We start from the raw sequence: 20,053 nt of genomic DNA, 5'->3' as shown, positions 1-20,053 counted from the left end.
TGGCATTTTAAAAGTGACTTCCTTAGATTTGTTACAGTCTTGTGCTTTGTGCGTGTTGTTCCAGTACTTAGTTGTGTTCATTTAATAAGTTTAAAAAGAGTTTATTCAATGAAATAAATCCATCAGTCAGGAGGAGTGTATTTGAGAGCTTACTCTGCAGTTTGACATACCAGATGTTTCTGGTTCAAATTAATCAGAAAGTTGCTTGACTTTTTCAATTTTTAATCAGCTGTATATACAGCCTATGGAATTCTTAAAGCAAATAGTGTTTTTTAAAGAATATATTTTGAGGCTGGGAACTGTGACTCGTACTTGTAATCCTAGTGCTTTGAGAGGCTGAGGCAGGAGGATTGCTTGAGACCAGGAGTTTGAGACCAGCCTAGGCAACATAGCAAGATACCATCTCTACAAAAAAAAAAAAGTTTTTTAAGTTAATTGGGCATGGTGGTTCACACCTGTAGTCCTAGTTACTCGGGAGACTGAAGTGAGAGGATCACTTGAGCTCAGGAGTTGGAGGCTGCAGTGAGCTACAGCTGTACCACTGTGCTTCAGCCTGGGCAACAGAGCAAGACCCTGTCTCTAAAAAAAAAAAAAGTAAAAAAAATAAGTAAAAAAATAAGAAATATATTTTGAGGATTATAAATGGAATTTAAATAAGCAGTTCTTGTGGTTGTGGATTTTTTTGTTGATGGTAGGGTTTTGGTGGTTTTTTTCCTTTAAGTGGGATAGAGGAACTTTTAAGTAAATAAAATCAATTATATTACTTTAAAATACACATTTGGCCGGGCGCGGTGGCTCACACCTGTAATCTCAGCACTTTGGGAGGTGGAGGCAGGCGGATCATGAGGTCAGGAGATTGAGACCATCCTGGTTAACATGGTGAAACCCCGTCTCTACTAAAAAAAAAAAAAAAATACAAAAAAAATTAGCTGGGCGTGGTGGTGGGCCACTGTAGTCCCAGCTACTTGGGAGGCTGAGGCAGGAGAATGGCATGAGCCCGGGAGGCGGAGCTTGCAGTGAGCCAAGATCACGCCACTGCACTGCAGCCTGGGTGACAGAGCAAGACTCCATTTCAAAATAAATAAATAAAATATACATTTAAAATGCATAGGCATTATCATATGGAAACAAAATATTGCCTTTCGTGCCATTACTGTATTAAAGCTCTTGTGGACTTTAAAGGGCAAAATAACATACTACCTGTTAGAGATAAACTATTTGACAAAAATGAATATAACTTTAATTTCTCTTACAGCTGATAGTTTTTGGTTATAAAAAGTGATTTAAATGTTATTCTTAATCCTATTTTGAATATTTTAATTCTAACATGGGTAAATTTCATATGCTATTTTTCTCTAGAGCCCTATTTGCAGTTATCATGCTGAAGATCAACATTTGTCCAAATGGTTGGCATAGTAAACAGTTATGGTACTGACTATTTTGTATTAAAGTTACTAGGACAGATGAGAGAAACAGATTAGTAGTCATTCTGTATGTTAACATTAAAATGTTTGTGTACTTCTTTAAAGGAGAGTTCTTTAACTGATTTTCATTTAAAGTAAAATTTAAATTTTACTCTAGAAATTATTTTAGTCTCTTTCAAAGAAAACAATACATTTGCATTTGCCCCTTTTGTTTTAGGTAGTTCAACTTATCAGCAATGAGATACTACCTTATGCCAATTTTATTCCTAAGGAATTTGTTGGTCAAATAATGACAATGCTTAACAAGGGCTCAATACATTCTCAGTCATCTTCATTTACAGGTATGTTAATTTTTTTAAGTATTAAAAAGTATTGAAGTACTTTTGAAGAAACTGTCAGTAGAAATGTTTAATCCTATGATTTTGGTAATGTAAACTGGAGAATGGTAAGGTGATTTTTAGGATTGTAATATAGAACTAAGCTTTATGAGGAGAAATGTTATGACATGACTATTCTGTGGAATAAAATATTTTTATTCCATGTTTCTATTCTGTGAAATACTGTGTTTCTGATCATATATCAGAAACACTGAACTAAATTTTTTAAATATCATAACTGCAAACTGTGAAGAATTAAATTGCAAAGCACTTTATGGAATCCATGGATGTCACTGCAGGCTGACAGAAGTTACCAGTTTTGTGAAGTCATAGATTGGAAAGGAATATAAAAATATGAATGTATATTCTGCCACTTAGCAGTCAATTAACTTTTGAGTCTCAGTTTTGTAATCTTTAAAATGGAGATATTAATACCATCTTCTCAGGACTATAAATTACAGAGTTCATTTAAAAAAATAAGATGCCTCAACATTTTTTAAGGGAATTAACATTTACTCAGTGCCAACTATGTACAAGATACTATGCTAGAATGTTATATTATTTCTCACAACATTTCTGTGAGGATAGGTAAGACCATATTACAGGAAAGAAAATTGATTTAGAAAGGTTGAAAAAATTGCTCACAATCTTAGGGCTAGAGGCCAAATTCATGCTTAAAAAGAACTACATGCTTCTTTTCATTATATCATGCTGCCTTAATTGGGAACTGATATATAAATTACTGTTTGTTATTAATTCTCTTTTTGTAAACCTGAGCTCAAGTCTTAAACTGTGGCATCAGCCAGGTGCAGTGATTCATGCCCATAATCCTAGTATTCTGGGATCGCTAGGTGGGATCCCAAGGTGGGAGGATCGCTTGAGGCCAGGAGTTTGAGACCAGCCTGGGCAGCATAGTGAGACTGCCTCTGTCTCTACAAAAGATTTTAAAATTGACTGGGCATGGTGACACATGCCTGTAGTCCTAGATACTCGGGTGGCTGAAGTGGGATGGCTTGAGCCCAGGAGGCCGAGGTGACGGAGTTATGATTGTACCACTGCATTTTAGAGTGCACTCTGGGCAACAGAGCAAGACTCTTGTCTCATATATATGTATATATGATTTAAAAACTACACTTTGGGAGGCCGAGACGGGCAGATCACTTAAGGTCAGGAGTTCAAGACCAGCCTGGCCAACACGGTGAAACCCTGTCTCCACTAAAAATAATTAGCCAGGTGTGATGGCATGTGTCTGTTATCCCAGCTACACAGGAGGCTGAGGCAGGAAAATTGCTTGATTCAGGAAGCGGAGGTTGCAGTGAGCCAGGATCACACTACTGCACTCCAGCCTGGGCGACAGAGCAAGACTGTCTCAAAAACAAAAAAGAAAAAAGAAACTGTAAATTTGTGCCATGCAGATCCTTAATCCTCAGAATTTACTAGAGCCTTAACTAGCTTCTCCTATTTTGTGCTGAGCATTTTAAAGAGCATTTATGTGTACAGTTTGACCACTAGATGTCTCTCATACTGCTCACTTCACATACTAGTTCTTTTTTCTAGCCCAAACAGTTTTTAAAACTGGCCTGGTAAAGTGTGGGTTTAGCAAACATGAGAATCTCGGGGAAAATTTTAAACCCCGCTTATCTTAATGTAGCCAACTTTTTATTATTAAGAGTATGTGAAAATATTTAACTTTTAATAAAATACACATTAAGAACAATATTCACAATTAGGTATAAATGTCTAAAGTTAAATAAGGGCTATTGAGTTACCAAGTATACTTTTACTGGCAGTTTTCTGAAAATATATCTTGCTATGTATAGTATTAAATTTACCAAGACAAGAAAGGTGCATGGACATTCTTTCAGTGACTTTGCCATATGACACATGTCTTCTCAGCATTAACTTGGAGTTTTCCAACACCTGGGAAGCTTCACGTGAGAGTCCTTCACCACCACAACAATGCTCCTGCTCATTCCTCTCATCAGACAAGGGCAATTTTGTGAGAGTTTCAATGGGAAATCATTAGGCATCCACTTTACAGTTGTAATTTGGCTCCTTTTGTTTTCTTTTTGTTTCGGATCTTAAAATACCATTGAAGGACAGCCTTTTTCTTCAGTCAATAATGTAAAAAAGACAGCATTGACATGGTTAAATTCCCAGGACCTCAGTTGTTTACAGATAAACTAAATGGCTGGTATCATCGCTTACAAAATGTCTTGAACTTGATTGAGCTTATGTTGAAAAATAAAGTTTGTAGTTTTCATTAAAGAAAAAAAAACTTAAGAGTTTTCCTTAAACATATACATACAAAACTTTTATTTGCTAAACAAGGCCAACCTGTAAACAGAGGTTCCAGTGATGATTGGCCTTTTGCTTTTAAGTATGATCTGATAGTCAGAGCTCACAGACATTTGAGGAAATTCTCTAACACCAAAGAGAAAGACCAAAACAAATGAAGAGGGAGTAAAAGAAATTGGAAGGAAACAGATAAAATGCAGAGTCACTGAAAACATAAAACCAGCTAGGATGATCAAAGAGATAAAAGAACAATTTAAAAAATGCTATATAAAAGGAGCAGTAGAAAAAGAAAGAAGGCTGAGCACGGTGGCTCAGGCCTGTATTCCCAGCATTTGGGAGGCTGAGGCAGGAGGATCACTTGAGCCCAGGAGTTTGAGACAAGCCTGGGCAACATGGCAAAACCCATCTCTACAAAAAATACAAATGTTAGCTGGGTGAGGTAGTTTATGACTGTAGTCCCAGTTACTTGGGAGGCTGAGGTGGGAGGATCACCTGAGCCCAGGAGAACAAGGCTGCAATGAGCTGTGATCACACCACTGCACTCCAGCCTAGGTGACAGACTGGAGACTCTGTCTCAAAAACAAAAAAACAAGACAAGAAAGAACTCATAGAAACTAAAGATGTGAAGTTCAGTGAAAGATAGAAAGGAGAAGTAAAATGAATCCAGGGAGCCTGACATCTGACAAAGAGAGAACAAAGAAAATCTAGGAGAAGGAATTATCAAAGAAATAAACTGAAGAACTGAAGAACAAAACTTCCAGATTAAAAATAGTCAGTATCAAAAACAGTGAAAGAAAAAAGACCCAAATCAGGCATGTCATTATGAAATATCAGAATACCTGGGATAAAGAGAAGACCCTAAAAGATTTCAGAAAGAAAGAAAAAAAGTTCAGTATAAAAGACATTGGAGGCCAGGCACAGTGGCTCATGCCTGTAATCCCAGCGCTTTGGGAGGCCGAGATGGGTGGATCACTTGAAGTCAAGAGTTCGAGACTATCGTGGCCAACACAGTGAAACCCTGTCTCTACTAAAAAAAAAAAAAAAATACAAAAATTAGGCAGGTGTGGTGGTGCGTGCCTGTAATCCCAGCTACTCGGGAGTCTGAGGTGGGAGGATCATTTGAACCTGGGAGGTGGAGGTTGCAGTAAGCTGAGATCACGCCACTGCACTCCAGCCTGGGTGACAGAGTGAAGACCCTGTCTCAAAAAAAAAAAAAAAAAAAAAAAACAGACAGTGGAATTCTCAGACGCAGTATTGGATGCTAAAAGACATTGAAGCAGTGGTTTTAGAGTTGTAAATGGAAAGGACTTTTAACATGGAAGCTCCATGTTAAAACTCATACTGTTGGCCAAGTATGAGTGTAAAACAGTAATTCTCCAATTTCAGCATGCATCATAATCAACCAGAGGACAAGCAATTGCTGAGTTGTACCCCCTGAATTTCTGATTCAGTAAGACTGGGCGGCATGTGAATTTACATTTCTAACAAGTTCTCTGGTAATGCTGATGCTGCAGCGTACATTTTTGAGTACCATAATATATGACATTTTCGGAGGTACATGCGCTCAAAAGTTTTACTTCTCATTGATTGTTTCTTAGGAAGCTACTTCAAAATATGCTCTGTAAAAGCAAAGTAGTAAACCCAGGAAAAATAAGGCATGAGGCTGGGTGCCATGGCTCACGCCTGTAATCTCAGCACTTTGGGAAGCCAAGGCGGGCGGAACACGAGGTCAGGAAATCGAGACCATCCTGGCTAACACAGTGAAACACTGTCTCTACTAAAAATACAAAAAATTAGCTGGGTGTGGTGGCACATGCCTGTAGTCCCAGCTATTCAGGAGGCTGAGGCAGGAGAATTGCTTGAACCCAGGAGGCAGAGGTTGCGGTGAGCCGAGATTACACCACTGCACTCCTGCCTGGGCAACAAGATGAGACTCTGTCTCAACAAAAAAAAAAAAAAAAAGGAGATCTTGGAAGTGGGATCTAACTCAAGAGAATGGAAACAATTTCCAGGGTGATGGCAAAGACTAGTTTCAGGATATAACAGAACAGCGTGTCTAGAGAGCAACTGCCGGACTGGAGCAGAGGTCACGTTCCAGGAAAGAAGTTGCTAGGAGAGGGAAAAAGAGAGAAAAAGAGAATACTGCAAGTTTGACCACATGAAAAACTATTGTGAAGTATATTTTACAGTGCTGTTTTATGGTATAGAAAGACCAAATCAAGAAATATGTTGAATAGAAGTGATGAGGATCTTGCCTTGTTTTTGATCTTGTGAGGGGGAATTTGTTTCTCTCTACACACACACACACACACACACACACACACACACACACACACACACAAAACGAAACAAAACACAAAAAAAACCCCACAATTTCACTATATGTATGCTATTAGCTGTAGGTTGTTCTAGGTGCCTTTCACCAGATTGAGGAATTTCTCTCTATTCCTAGTTTGCTAAGCATTGTTATCATTAAAGCTCATTGATTTAACTTCTATTAACCATCAAAATTTGTTAATTTTACAGAAGCGGAGATTGATATTCGTTTGAGAGAGGAATTTTCTAAAATGTGTTTTGAAACATTACTCCAGTTTTCCTTCAGTAATAAAGTCACAACACCTCAAGAAGGCTACATCTCACGAATGGCACTCTCAGTGCTTTTAAAGAGGTCCCAAGATGTACTACATCGCTATATAGAGGATGAAAGATTAAGTGGTAAATGCCCTCTTCCAAGGTATATATTTCATTTTATTAAAGAAATAAATGTATTGTTGTACTAATTGTTGATAACAAGGAAAACTCTGAAAAGCAAGTGTTTTTGTAAGTGATCTGAACTAAGCTGAAGTTGTTTATAATCTTATTTATCCCATATGGTGTAAATATTCACAGGTTTTCCTGCAGATATATTAACATGTTTTGTTATGGGGTGCTTTTTTAGATCCCTCATGGAGATTATGTAACATATGATACATAGGTACCAAATTACCTTTTTGAATTAAAAAAAAATAAACTGAATTCCAAAATATATCTTCTTCCAGAGATTTCTGGATAAGTACTTGTGGATCTCTATGAGCACATGATATTATTTCTCTAAAGTGAAAATCATAAATCATATTTTAGGAATATCCTAGTTTGTTTTACAGTCATTTGCAGGTTTCTCTCTGTGTCAGCTAGCCTGATCTTAGGTCTTCTTTTCATCCAATCTGCTTAATTAAGCCCATGGACCTAAACTGATTTATTTCTCATCTGTTCAGCCTGTGTCAGTGGAAGGTGCACTAGGCTTTTCTGATCAGCCAAGGCTAATCAGAGTTGGAGTACAGACCAGAATTCAACAAAGGATACAGTCATAAATTAGGGTTAGGTTTGCAAATACTTTTATAATGTGGAAATTAGAGTTTAAGGCATAACTAATGAAGCAAACAGAAAATAACATGGGAAAACAAAGTTATCAAAGTCAGGAAAGACAAAAATCATTGTTCCCATCTCATAAGGTAGGACTGGAGAGGCAAATCACCAGCGTTAAGTCTTTGTGCACATTTTAATTTACTTATAATAAATTTCTGAAGTTGGAATTGACCTGTCAAAAGACACAGACATTTTATAGCTTTTGATATGCATTAACCAAATTTCCCAACAGAGATTTATACCAATTTACATTCTCCCAGGAATGTGTGAATGTCCCTTTCCTCAATTTTTAGCATTTTTAAATTATTTGCCAGTTTATCATTTATCTTTTTCTAATTTGATGAATGAAAAATAGTCATGTGGTACTTTGCTTTCATTTTTTAATTACCAATGCATATTAGCTATTTGTATTTCTTCTTTTAGGATCCAGTGTATTTTGAATTTCTAGAACTTAAATTATAACTCCTTATACTCAAATTTATACACAAAAACACTCCAAAGACAGATGTTAGTAATTTGGCTATAGGCATGATTGAAAATTGATTTCTGAAGTATACTTGGAAATGTGGTAATAAAGTTGTTTTGAGTGGAATATTGTTAGAACGTATTTATATATTATAAAATATTATTTGATTTCAGAAGAAAACTTTCACCTTATTTTTTAATGTTCTAAGTCTTTACTTTTTAACTACTACCTTTAAATTGAGCCTTATTTATAATTGTCCTATGAAGTTATATTGTATCATTCTGTGTTTGTTGCAGTATCATTTAATTGTTTTCTAAAAAGCTACATTGCAACACAATAAAATACTTCAATGCTTACAATAGGAAGTCTTGAAATAGTATCCTGACATGGTATTAGAAAGTCTTATCTGCAGAATAACACAAATGCACACCAGGAATGGGGAGGGATGAGGGCGGACCAGAGACCAGAAGAGCTTTGTTTTTATGAGGAGAAAGAAGGGAATCAAGCTACTCTTGTTGACTCTTTACTCCAAGTTCATTCTTCATTGCTAATGTCTCCAAATAGTGCTACCTTAGGATTGATTTCCAGAATGTTTCTTGTTTGTATTATTAGAAAGTTAAATAAGTACCATTGTAATTTTGAATATACTTTCAACAGCATGGTAGAATATATGCCATGTGGTAATAGTAGTCTTTGTTTCCATTTAAGCTTTGGCAAATCTCTTTAAGTACTAATTAGTTAAAAAAAAAAAAAACTTGTAGAGAAGTTTTAAAAGCATGTATTATAACATGTTTTAAGGGCAGGGCACAGTGGCTCATGCCTGTAATCCCAGCACTTTAGGAGGCCGAGGCAGGAGGATCACTTGGCAGGGGGATCACTTGAGCCCAGGAGTTCGAGACCAGCATGGGCAGCATAGCAGGCAAGACCTTGTTTCTACTTTAAAAAAAAAAAAAAATTAGCCAGACAATGTGGCATGCCCCTGTAGTCCCAGCTACTCGGGAGGCTAAGTGGGAGGATCACTTGAGCGCAAGTCAAGGCTGCAGTGAGCTGTGATCTCACCATTGCACTCCAGTCTAAGTGACAGAGCAAGACCCTGTCTCAAAAAATCAATAAATAAAAATAAAACGTTTTAATTTTAAGTAGTTATGTGAAATATCTTACAAATAAATTTAATTTTTCAGGAGTAGATTGCCCCACCTCTTTATTAATTGATAAGTCATGGCAAGAATAACTACAAATTTGATTTGCACACTGAAGTACATATAAGTAAAATGATTTTTACTTTTATATGAATTTAAAACTAACATTAACCTTGCATTGTATTGTGTTCAGTATTTTTCAAAAGTTCATCTATTTGTACAAACTTAGTTTAAAAAACAAACATACCTGGCAACTTTAAAATCTTAATGGAAGTGATTTCCTATCTCTTTTTCAGGCAACAAGTAACAGAAATTATATTTGTTTTAAAAGCAGTCAGTACTCTTATTGATTCACTTAAGAAAACTCAGCCTGAGAATGGTAAGTGCTTAGAAACTCAGTTATTCTAAATTCGTAACATTTATGTTCTATTTGTGATGGACTTTTGTCTGTTAATTTAACTGAATTATAGGAACATAACAGTCATTAGACTTCTTTTCTCCAGTTCTCATGACAACAAAGCATCAAGTCCATTAGGATGTCAATTAAGTAAAATTAATTTGTGATGTTTTCATTTTTTATGAAGCAGCCTACCTTACTTTTTTTTTTTTACTATATTGTTCTGAAGTCAGGTTATTGCAAGAACAATCCATATTTCATATATTTTTAATGTAGAAGATAATTGACTTATTTGGGGACAGGTGGAAAAGGGCTTTATCTTCTATTTGTACTGATTTACTTTGCAGATACAAACTGTATAAATAACTTTGAATCATTTTTACCATTCTTTCTCATTTGTTTGCCCTTTCTGTTGTTCATTCCTGTCCAGTCCATTCTTTACATGATAGCCGGAAATGATTTTTCTATAGTAGGGCTTTGATCATTTATTTCCTCATCCTCTCAAAGCAAAAAAATATTTTTCATTTACCGTTTCCCACCAAATTGCAAAGAATACTGCAGTCTGACTCCATTCTAGTCACACTTTATTTCCCACAATAGATTTCATTTCCCCTACTCTGCACTAAACTAAAATTCTCAATCTTCCCAAATTTTTTCAACCTTTTGTTTATTCCATTATCCAGCTTGTATCAACCTATTTGGAATACCACCCTACTTTTAAACCTTGTTTTTAATCTCTTAAAGGTAAATAATTTTTCTTTTCATTGAATGCAAAGCTTTTTTATGTGTACTTGTCTCAAAGCACTCTATTTGTATTACAATTATGCATGTACATGACTCATCTCCCTTTACATTGTTAAGATTTTTGAGGGGCTTTTCAGACCATGTTTTGTTCTATTTTGAATCCTCTACAACATTGCTTTTCAAAGTATGGTTTGTTGGACCAGCCATTGATTGGCTTCAACAGTTTTGTTACTGGTCTGGGACAAGATAGTGAGCTGGCATCAGAATATAAATCAGATGTGTCACTAAACACACTGCTTGGTTCAGCTGACTTTTTTTTATACAAGAAGACAATGGTAAAGAAGAAAACTGTGTGTTGGTTTACATTCTGGCACAAGCTTCTTATTTTGTAGCAGATTGGCACCTTAAGGAGCATTACTTTTAATATCCAAGAAAAAAGTAGATTCCTAGTAAATTACTACTGAATGAGTTGTAGGATATTTGTTCCTGTCAACTATTATATAAGTGGAGTAAATACATATTTTTCTTTTGTTAAAATTCACCCATTGGTACTTTGGCCTAGAAAGGGTATTATACTAAATCTTAAGAGGCAGTAGTACACTTGTCTTTATTCAACCCAAAGGGATGGATGGAATTTCTAAGAAAAAGCCTGGGGCAGTGTCCTGAATTTATCCCATTAGAGTTCAGATTTGGGTTTTCTTCAAAAAGTGTCCTGGGCTGGCACAGTGGCTCACACCTGTAATCCCAACACTTTGGGAGCCTGAGGTGGGAGGATTGCTTGAGCCTGGGAGTCTGAGACCATCCTGGACAATGTAGTCAGACCCCATCTTTTAAAAAAAAAAAAAAAAGAACCAGAATGTGTATAAAGAGAGAAAAGGAAGTAAAAACTCAGTAACTCTTTTTTACAAAGCCAATAGGTTATATGTATAAGGCAGTGTAGTAATAGATGATCTAACTAAATGAATGTTAAAAATTGTTGAATGGAGTTTGAATTATGTCTCTGGGTCTATGAAGTGAAAATTTAAATTGAATGTAAACATATAAGATGATATAACATTTTAGAAAGCTGTGGTAAGCTTTATTAAGAAAAAGAATGACTTCATTATTTGTTTTGGGGCTTTTTAGTGAGAGAAGATGCATTTGTTAGACTTATTTTTGTTTGGGGAGATTTTTTGGTTTTTGTCTTTTTTGAGACAGGCTCTCGCTCTGTCGCCCAGGCTGGTGTGCAGTGGTGTGATCTGTGCTTACTGCGGCGTTGACCTCCTGGGCTCAAGCGATCCTCCCGTCTTAGCCTCCCAAGTAGCTGGGACTGCAGACACGTGCCACCACAGTCTGCTAATTGTTTTGTATTTTCAGTAGAGATAGGGTCTTGCCATGTTGGCCAGGCTGGTCTCATACTCCTGAGCTCAAGCAGTCTGCCCACCTTGGCCTCCGAAAGTGCTGGGATTGCAGGCATGAACAACCGCCCCCCAGCCAAGATTTTGTTTTCATCATTTTACTTGATCTTTATTTAAAATTTTAAATAGGTAGTATACATATACATGGTCCAAAAATCCAAAACTGTAAAATGATATACAGGGGAAAGTTTTAATATGATCTTTTCCTTATTCTCTATCTGCCCAGTTCTTACTTTACCACAGACAATCATTTTTATTAGTTTGTGGATCCCTCCAGAAGTTTATTATGTAAATACAAAGTACATATTCTAATACTCCCCCCTCCCGGTTTTGTACACAAATGAATATTTGTACACAGTGAATTTTGTACACAAATGAATATTTAGACAGAGTCTTGTTCTGTTGCCCAGGCTGGAGTGCAGTGGTGCTATCTTAGCTCACTGAAACCTCCGCCTCCCAGGTTTAAACGATTCTCCAGCCTCAGCCTCCCGAGTAGCTGGGACCACCGCGTCTGGCTAATTTTTGTATTTTTAGTAGAGATGGGGTTTCACCATGTTGGCCAGGCCTGACCTCAGGTGATCCACCCGCCTTGGCCTCCCAAAGTGCTGGAATTACAGGCGTGAGCCACCACGCCAGCCTAAAACATATTTTAATTTAAGAAATTTGAGTTGCTTCCTTTGAGTTTAAGATGTCATCATAACATACTTTTGTGTTTTACCATAATAAACCGAGGGTTAATTTGGTCAATTGACTCTCCATCTGGGACAACCTAGACAGGTTTCAATCTATCTAATCTTTTGTTAAATGATTAGTGTAAAGTTTCACAGGAGACAACTGAAGCAGAATTTTTAAAACTTCTTAGACAGTGGCTTTTTGACTTTTGTATTCTGTTAAGCAGCAAAATTCTTTTTACAAATGAAATGTGATGTGAATTCCCAACATATTAAAACAGAGAAAAGCAGAACAGCTCCAGCCTGACTCCTCACCCTCAGCAATACCCATCAGCCCTATTCCCCATTTCTTCTTATCACACCCACCCTGAGGAAGCCCCTGTTTGGGAAAAAAGGTTAAATTAACAGTATAACATTTTTCCAAGATATGTACTAAGGCATGAACATTGATGATGTTTGATGTCAGTAGGTATTGGATGGAAAAAAAATCCATAATTAAGGGAACACTGGGTTAAAGTTAAATTTGTTCTTTTACTACAAGCCCTTAATAAATTGATATGAAGAATTAGTCTCCAAAAGGTGAGAGATATGAAACATCTGCCAAACTACTTTATCATGAGCTTTTTCCTAAGAAGTAAATTGAGGAACACTAGTTTGAGAAACACATTTCTTTATTTTACAGTGGAAGAAGTAAGATAAAGAGAAATTAAATGACTTGACCAGGGACACCCATCATTGCCTTATTTCAGAAAGAATTTTAGGCAATTGACACCCAGTAAATTGTAGTGAAAAACAGAATCAAAGCTCTCTACACATAGTATTTATTTTTCTTTAATACTATAATGCCTCTTAGATTTGAGACTTGTTTCACAAAATTTTAAAAATACCTAAAAGTCTAAAAAAAATCTTGCATATTGGGTGCCCAACGTTATGCACAATACTTATAGGAAAATATAACTAATTGGGATATAACACTTTTGTCCTTTCAGTAGCAATAGCATTTAGCTGTACTATTTGTTCATGATAGTGGTGAAGAAGCCAGACATGGTTCCTCCCCACTCAAGTCTACATCTAATGATATACATTAAAGATTAGCAAACAGTACAAGACAAGAATGGATCTGTTTGTGACAGTTTGTAATTAAAAGGAATATCAAGGATATTACTGGGAAAATCATTAAACATATTTTATATTTCAAAAGATTTCTACTTTTAGCAGACAACTGAAAAAGTTATTTTCTAATTCTTGAAATGTACACTACATCCTCTCGCAATTATATTAAAAATGACAAAGGTTTGGATTGTTCTGAATCGCTTTGTTAGCTTTCAGAGCCTTCACAAATTGAAATACCATTTAAAATGTACTTTATCAAATTTATTGTTACTGATGACTGCACACTGAGCATATATTTTTTCCCATACCTTATTAAATATAGCAGGAAATCTTTGAAAAATTAAAAAGATAAAAAGATACAAGCTTGTAGAATCTTCATGTTTCAGAGTTTTTTCTTTACATTCAGTTTAAAGGATTGTGTTCATGTTAATTGAATAATCTCTGCTATTTAATTCCACCCTTTTAAGGTTTTATACTTTTGCATTACAGTTGATGGAAATACCTGGGCACAAGTAATTGCCTTATACCCAACTTTAGTAGAATGCATCACCTGTTCTTCTTCAGAAGTCTGTTCTGCACTTAAAGAGGCACTAGTTCCTTTTAAGGATTTCATGCAGCCACCAGCATCCAGAGTTCAAAATGGAGAATCTTGACCGGCTACAATATATTTGAAAGCAGGAAGATAGTCTAAAAAATGTTTGCTCCTAATTGAGTCTTCTGTGAGAAGGACATTTCTTATTGCAAATAATTCTTGGCAGCTGTTGTTGGCCTCCTTTATATTCTACTTACCTGAGTTCAGTAATTCATATTACAGGCTTGCACATCAACAAAGGCTCCTGAATGAACAGCAGTGTAAGGCTTTAATAAATTAAACTGATGGGAGGGATAATTAACACTACAGTATACATGCTACCATATCTCCAGTTGGTGATTTAAAGTGAGCTTATGTACAGTTTGTGGTGTATGTGTTAATGATGTACTTTTTAAAAAGAAAGAAGAGATATTTCAATTCAGTCAGATTTATTAGTCTGGTGTTTTTGCACCCTTTTTCAAGTACAAAATCGTACTAGAATTTTATGCAAGATGGTACTGTAACATTCCATATTATCTATAACCAGCCTTTGTTAACAAAGGGAACTGATATACTTGTGTGTATAATAAATGGTACAGTTCTGTATAAAATAGTGCATTTATTTAAATTTTAAAAGTATTGATAATGTTAAATGCTTAAAGCTCTATTTATTATTAATACAAAATTGTTTGCTTACATTTTTACTTATAATTTGCCTTCATATGTGGCGGATAAGCTCACCATATGATCATGCAGTTAGCTTCATGCTTATTTTAAATGTATTATTAGTGACCATTAAACATCTGACCAGTAAGGTCATGTGAACACAGCAGCAAATAGTTTATGATTTGCTGATTTTGGAGCTTTGAAATATAGGTTCTTAATACATTGATACATATTGTAGCACTATGACTTCATCATACCTCATTTCTTTAAACAGCTCTCCAAGCTTTCACTGAAGTCTGTCTGTTTTTTATATTGGCTGTCTGGATTTTAAAGACTTTTCATATTTTATATTTCTACTGATTTTGTTTCCCCTAACAACATTTGTCACTGTCTTTGAATTATGACCCAGGCAAGATGATTTCAGATTTTCTAAAATCTTGCCTGTGAGGTTTTGTTCATATCAGTGCTTCATTTTGTAATGTCTTCTCAAGAAAAATACCTATGTTAACTCACAAGTATAAAATATGTGTGTATTATAAAACAATGAAAAGTGTATTTTTGGAGATAGTCAAGCATTTAGAAGTGCAGTGAACTTGCTGTCATGGAGTAAAATGCTAATTATGTTTCACTTTCCTATCCTAGTGAAAAAGAAAAGTGCTCTTGAGTACAATACCTTAATTATTTCTTAAAATACTGACTTTGACCTAGCTCACTGTATTTTTTATTTAATGGATTATGGATTATAGTATTTTTCTTCTGAGTTAAATTTTCATAATTTATGTGAAGACACAAAGATGTTTAAAACAATGATTATTCATAAGAAATCATAATGGTCTCGGTATTATTTTAGTGTATTGGAAGGTCTTTGATCTTAATAGAATTTATAAATTTCAGCTTCTCCAGAAAAATCATAAAACTGCAAAAAGATATTATAATTGAGTCATGATTGAGATACAGTTTTGAGGCTATTATAATTGTATAATTATTTAATTTGCATTATCTGTAAAATGTAGTAAGGTCTTTGAGGGGATATTTTTTATTTACATGAATTACTGAATTTCTATTTTATTATTTCACCTAAAATTAAGGTAAAATATGGCATTTCATAAGTTCTGCTTTCAGCATTTTCCTTAAAGTTGTAAAAAATCAAGCTATGTACTTATTTTCTATATTTGGGTATGTTAAATTGAGGATTAGAAAAATCCACATAATCACTGATAAAGCATTGAAACAGAATAACCCAAGGGTAGTGTACCGATTCAGTAACATGTTAAAAATATTGCTATGCATTTATTCAAAGGAAAATGGTCTATTCTTGAGAAATAAAAGATCAGTTGCAATTAGGATAATTAAATAGTTAAATATGAGTCAAGTGTATGCAATATACATTTATATGAACCAAAGCTTGCTTTATCAGGACCATGCCCTACAGTTCAAAACATAAACATAGTGAATGTGTTAATATCATATAATAAGGTAATAAATGCCAGTCTTAGTGTGAAGCAAGTGGGTGGCCCCCTTGGTAGTATAATTGGACAGGCTTTTCCTCCAGAATATTTCCTGTCACCCTCCAAGAGTCACTACAGTAATTGATTGCTGGCATGGAACACATTGCCCTTGTCTTGTTAGTATGAATTGGGTTCTCCAGTGACTAGAAGAACTGGGGTGTGTGAAATTATTCGATGCCAGGAGATTCGAAAAGGAAGCTCTCAAAGATAAGATCATTTTATGGCACAATTGAGTCTATAACCAGCCCTTTAAGCAGTAGTAAAAATGTCCTTTGTCATACTTACTAGAAATACTATGAGTTTTTTTTTTATTTTTTCATTTGAGACGGAGTCTCGCTCTGTCACCCAGGCTGGAATGCAGTGGCACGATCTTGGCTCACTGCAACCTCTGCTTCCCGGGTTCAAGCAATTTCCTGCTTCAGACTTCCAAGTAGCTGGGATTACAGACATGCCACCATGCCAGGCTAATTTTTTTAAATATTTTTAGTAGAGATGGGGTTTCACCATTTTGGCCATTCTAGTCTTGAACTCCTGACCTCAGGTGATCTGCCCGCCTTGGCCTCCCAAAGTGCTGACATTACAGGCGTGAGCCACTGCGCCCAGCCAATACCATGAGTTTTAAGCCTCACATCGTCACTTGCTGTCACTGCCAGTGCCTGTTTTATTCATATTGCTGGACAACAGACATATGCCACCAATTGTATGATTAATAAAGTCTTTTTCTGGCCATTTTGTCCATTGTAAAGGAAAAACTAATTGTTAACTTGCATAGATTACTTCTTAGTTTCCTATGCTACCACCACTGCCAAGGGAGAAAAAAATACATCATTTTGTAATGTCTTTAGTATTTCTTTATAACTAGTGTTAAGATTTTGTTAATTTTATTGTATACATTTGTAACATTTATTAGGAGCCTTTTAGGTTCCAAAACAAACAAAAGGCATAAAAGTCTGGCTTAGAACCACTTTTCACTTGCTTTCATTTTTAATTTTATTCATTTAACAGCTAACATCTCTCTTGTTTCTTGTTTTTTCCATTATATGGTTATCGATTCAACTCTTGCTATATTCCTTAAATTTGTATGTATCATCAGAAGAAAGAGATGAACAATTTAGTGTAGATATTTTATTCTGGAGAATAATATTCAATTAAATTATTTCTACAGCAGGCCAGTAACAACTAGATTATTTGTCCTTTCTCAGTATAATTTTAAAGAGCATTTTGTTTTATTGTCACAATTTGGTACCACTAGTCCCAGGTAACCATTGGGCCAAAGGATCAGTTGAGAAACAGTTAAGGATGAATTAGCATAAGTTATGGAACAGTGTTAGAAAACAACTCAAAAGTATATTCTTTATTAATGAGGTGGTCATTATTACATTTGTGTCAATGAAGGGCAGTGTAGTTATTTTATAATGACTAATATTTTCTCCCCAAATACAGAATAATTCAGATGGGCAACCAAGTTTTCAAGAGACTGCTGTAGGTGAAGTCTGTCTAGCCAAGGCAGAACACTTACAGGAGTCCCTAACTGTGCCACCCTTGGAATGGGTTAGTGTACAGGCTCAGAATATTGTGGATTACAGTTTTTCAGAGAAAACTACCACAGATGTAGACAAAAATGATCTCTGAAAGCATTGCCAGCAGCCAGGTATGTTCCTTAGATTTCCACTTAGGTTTGGCATTTTGGCAGATAAGCTAATCTTGTATAAAGTATCACATTTTACTATGCTTAGTGTTCCTGGGTTGTATTTATCTACATTATTAGAGGGAATTTTTATTTTAAAAAAATTATCATTCATGAGAAGAATGGGAGTTCATGTCACATAGTATTTTACCAATTTATATAAAGTGGGAAAAGTCTTTAATACTTCATGATCACTTGAATTAAAGTTTTTGTATCTCTGGAAAGTAGAATAGTGCTTTCATTTGAATGAAAAGTGTTTATAGATTCAGAAAGAGAGATAATGTCTTTGTATCTTGATTTATATACAGACCATTTCAGAGGAAGTTAAATGTCTTACAAATCCAATACTTTCTAATGCTCTAACAGTGTTGGCTATTTAAAAGAACATGTGGCAAGTTCTATATGAATATTCTTGGTCATCTCGACTAATTCTGAGGCAATGATGGACAGAGACGCTACTTCTTCTTTAACTCTAGGCATGTTGACTTTTCAAAGCGGTTTCCTTATTTCTAAACAGAGATGATGATCAATGAGTTACTAATTCTTTAGAGGAAAAAATGCATAATTTGAGTGTGGAGTTGATTTTAATGACAGGGTAATTCAAGTTGTTTGATAAATTTATTACTATATCGTAAGAGAGATCTTTGACCATTTTTCTTCCTTTTTCTTGGACATCACTTTCTTCCCTCCCCTTCTCTCTTTTATGTTTTTATCCTTGTTAAATTTTATGTTTACGTTACCATCTTTCTTATACTTTCCCCTGATTTTTCTCTTTTAATTCCTCTTTCATTCTCTGCCTCTTCTCTTTCAGCTCTTTCTCTAATTGTGCCTATTCCTTGTTCATAAGAAGTGGAGCTGTTAGTGGTAGAACCACTGCTCATTGCCTTTCTATTAAATGAGATTCTAGAAAAACTTTCCACTTTGGCCACTGTTGCGTTTTTGCCAAGGTAAAGTTCCCCTGCCATTTTGAAATAGCTGAACAAGTTAAAGTAATATGTTCCAAAAACTGGAAGTGCCATAAAAAACTAAAAATAAAAAAAAAAAATTGTGACTATAACTCCTACTGTCTTTATGAATACACGGGATTCAGCAGCCAAGATGCTCACAAAATGGGATTGCTATAAATATGATGGATTCAGCACCTAAATTTGGAATAATCATGTCTTTTCTGTTATGTGGGTAGAGAGATTATATATCTTTTCTCAAAGTAAAGTATTTAAAACCTGTTTAAATGAGGGTTTTGGCTGGCGTGGTGGCCCACACCTGTAATCCCAGCACTTTGGGAAGCCAAGGTGGGAGTATCACTTGAGGCCAGGAGTTTGAGACTAGCCTAGACAACATAGCAAGATCCTATCTCTAGTTCAAAAAAATTTTTTTAATTAGGGTTTTGGTTTTTTATGATTTTGGGGGGTGGGGGAGATATTTGGTTTTTTGAGGCAGATGTTTAAACTTTTAGATTTATCCCATCTTAATATTGATTTATATTGACACTGCCTACTTACAAGAATGATTTGAGGCAGCATATTGCCCATGTATTTCAACTATTTTCATTTTTCTGTTGCAAAGCAGTCTTTGATGGAAGACCCGGAATCTTATAGTTCTCATATCTGAGTCTTTCTGGAGTGTATTTGGTGTCTGTGTGATTGGTTCACCCAGAGGTCACCCAGAGGTCAATTGAAACCTTCCTAATTATACTATGGTATTGATTCTATCCCCTCAAGTATGAAAAAATTAAATTTTCAGACCATTTTCAGTTGCTGCGAATATAGTTACACTAAGTTTTATTTTAAACTAAAATTCAATAAACAGTGCAGCCAGGGAAGATCTGCTAAACCATGCCGTTATTTGGAAAACCATTGCAATATATTAACAACTGCTTCCTTCTATGATGTTTTACTAGATGGAGAAAAATACTCCATACCTATATTGCAATTTTATTTTTATCTAGAAAAATAAAATATTAGGCTTCAGACCCAACTGTGCAAATTTCATTTGCTTTCCATCTCTTACTACTACCTCTGTGTCATAATTTAACACGTAACATACAACTCCTGTCTCTTAAGGCAGCTACCATATGGTGTTTATGTCAGACTGGATATATTTATCTAATTTTGTGAAATTCTTTTTTAGTTCCCAACACAATTCTTGAAAGTAATAGCACTGTTGTTACTCTTTCTCCTTACAATTTTT

The 20,053-nt window shown here is 35.3% G+C and overlaps 1 protein-coding gene across 7 annotated transcripts in view; it reads left to right on the top strand.

Moving 5' to 3' along the window:
• MON2 (MON2 homolog, regulator of endosome-to-Golgi trafficking) overlaps positions 1–19,833 on the top strand; it is a 131,456-nt gene extending 111,623 nt beyond the window's left edge. For 4 of the 7 annotated variants that reach the window (XM_055096524.2, XM_003824814.6, XM_003824813.6 and 1 more), the window contains 4 exons: positions 1,642–1,765; positions 6,626–6,833; positions 9,406–9,488; positions 13,921–14,613. In XM_055096524.2, the coding sequence (XP_054952499.1) occupies positions 1,642–1,765; positions 6,626–6,833; positions 9,406–9,488; positions 13,921–14,084 (579 nt within the window). In that variant the 3' untranslated portion in view covers positions 14,085–14,613. Of the gene's footprint in view, positions 1–1,641; positions 1,766–6,625; positions 6,834–9,405; positions 9,489–13,920 lie in introns of all 7 variants that reach the window. The other 3 variants (XM_055096521.2, XM_055096520.2, XM_055096522.1) reach the window with 1 other exon arrangement.
• The last annotated feature ends 220 nt before the right edge of the window (positions 19,834–20,053 follow it).

This window comes from Pan paniscus, chromosome 10 (genome assembly GCF_029289425.2).
Source record: "Pan paniscus chromosome 10, NHGRI_mPanPan1-v2.0_pri, whole genome shotgun sequence".
NCBI classification, from domain to species: domain Eukaryota; kingdom Metazoa; phylum Chordata; class Mammalia; order Primates; family Hominidae; genus Pan; species Pan paniscus.
This window is presented reverse-complemented; position numbering and strand designations above follow the sequence as displayed.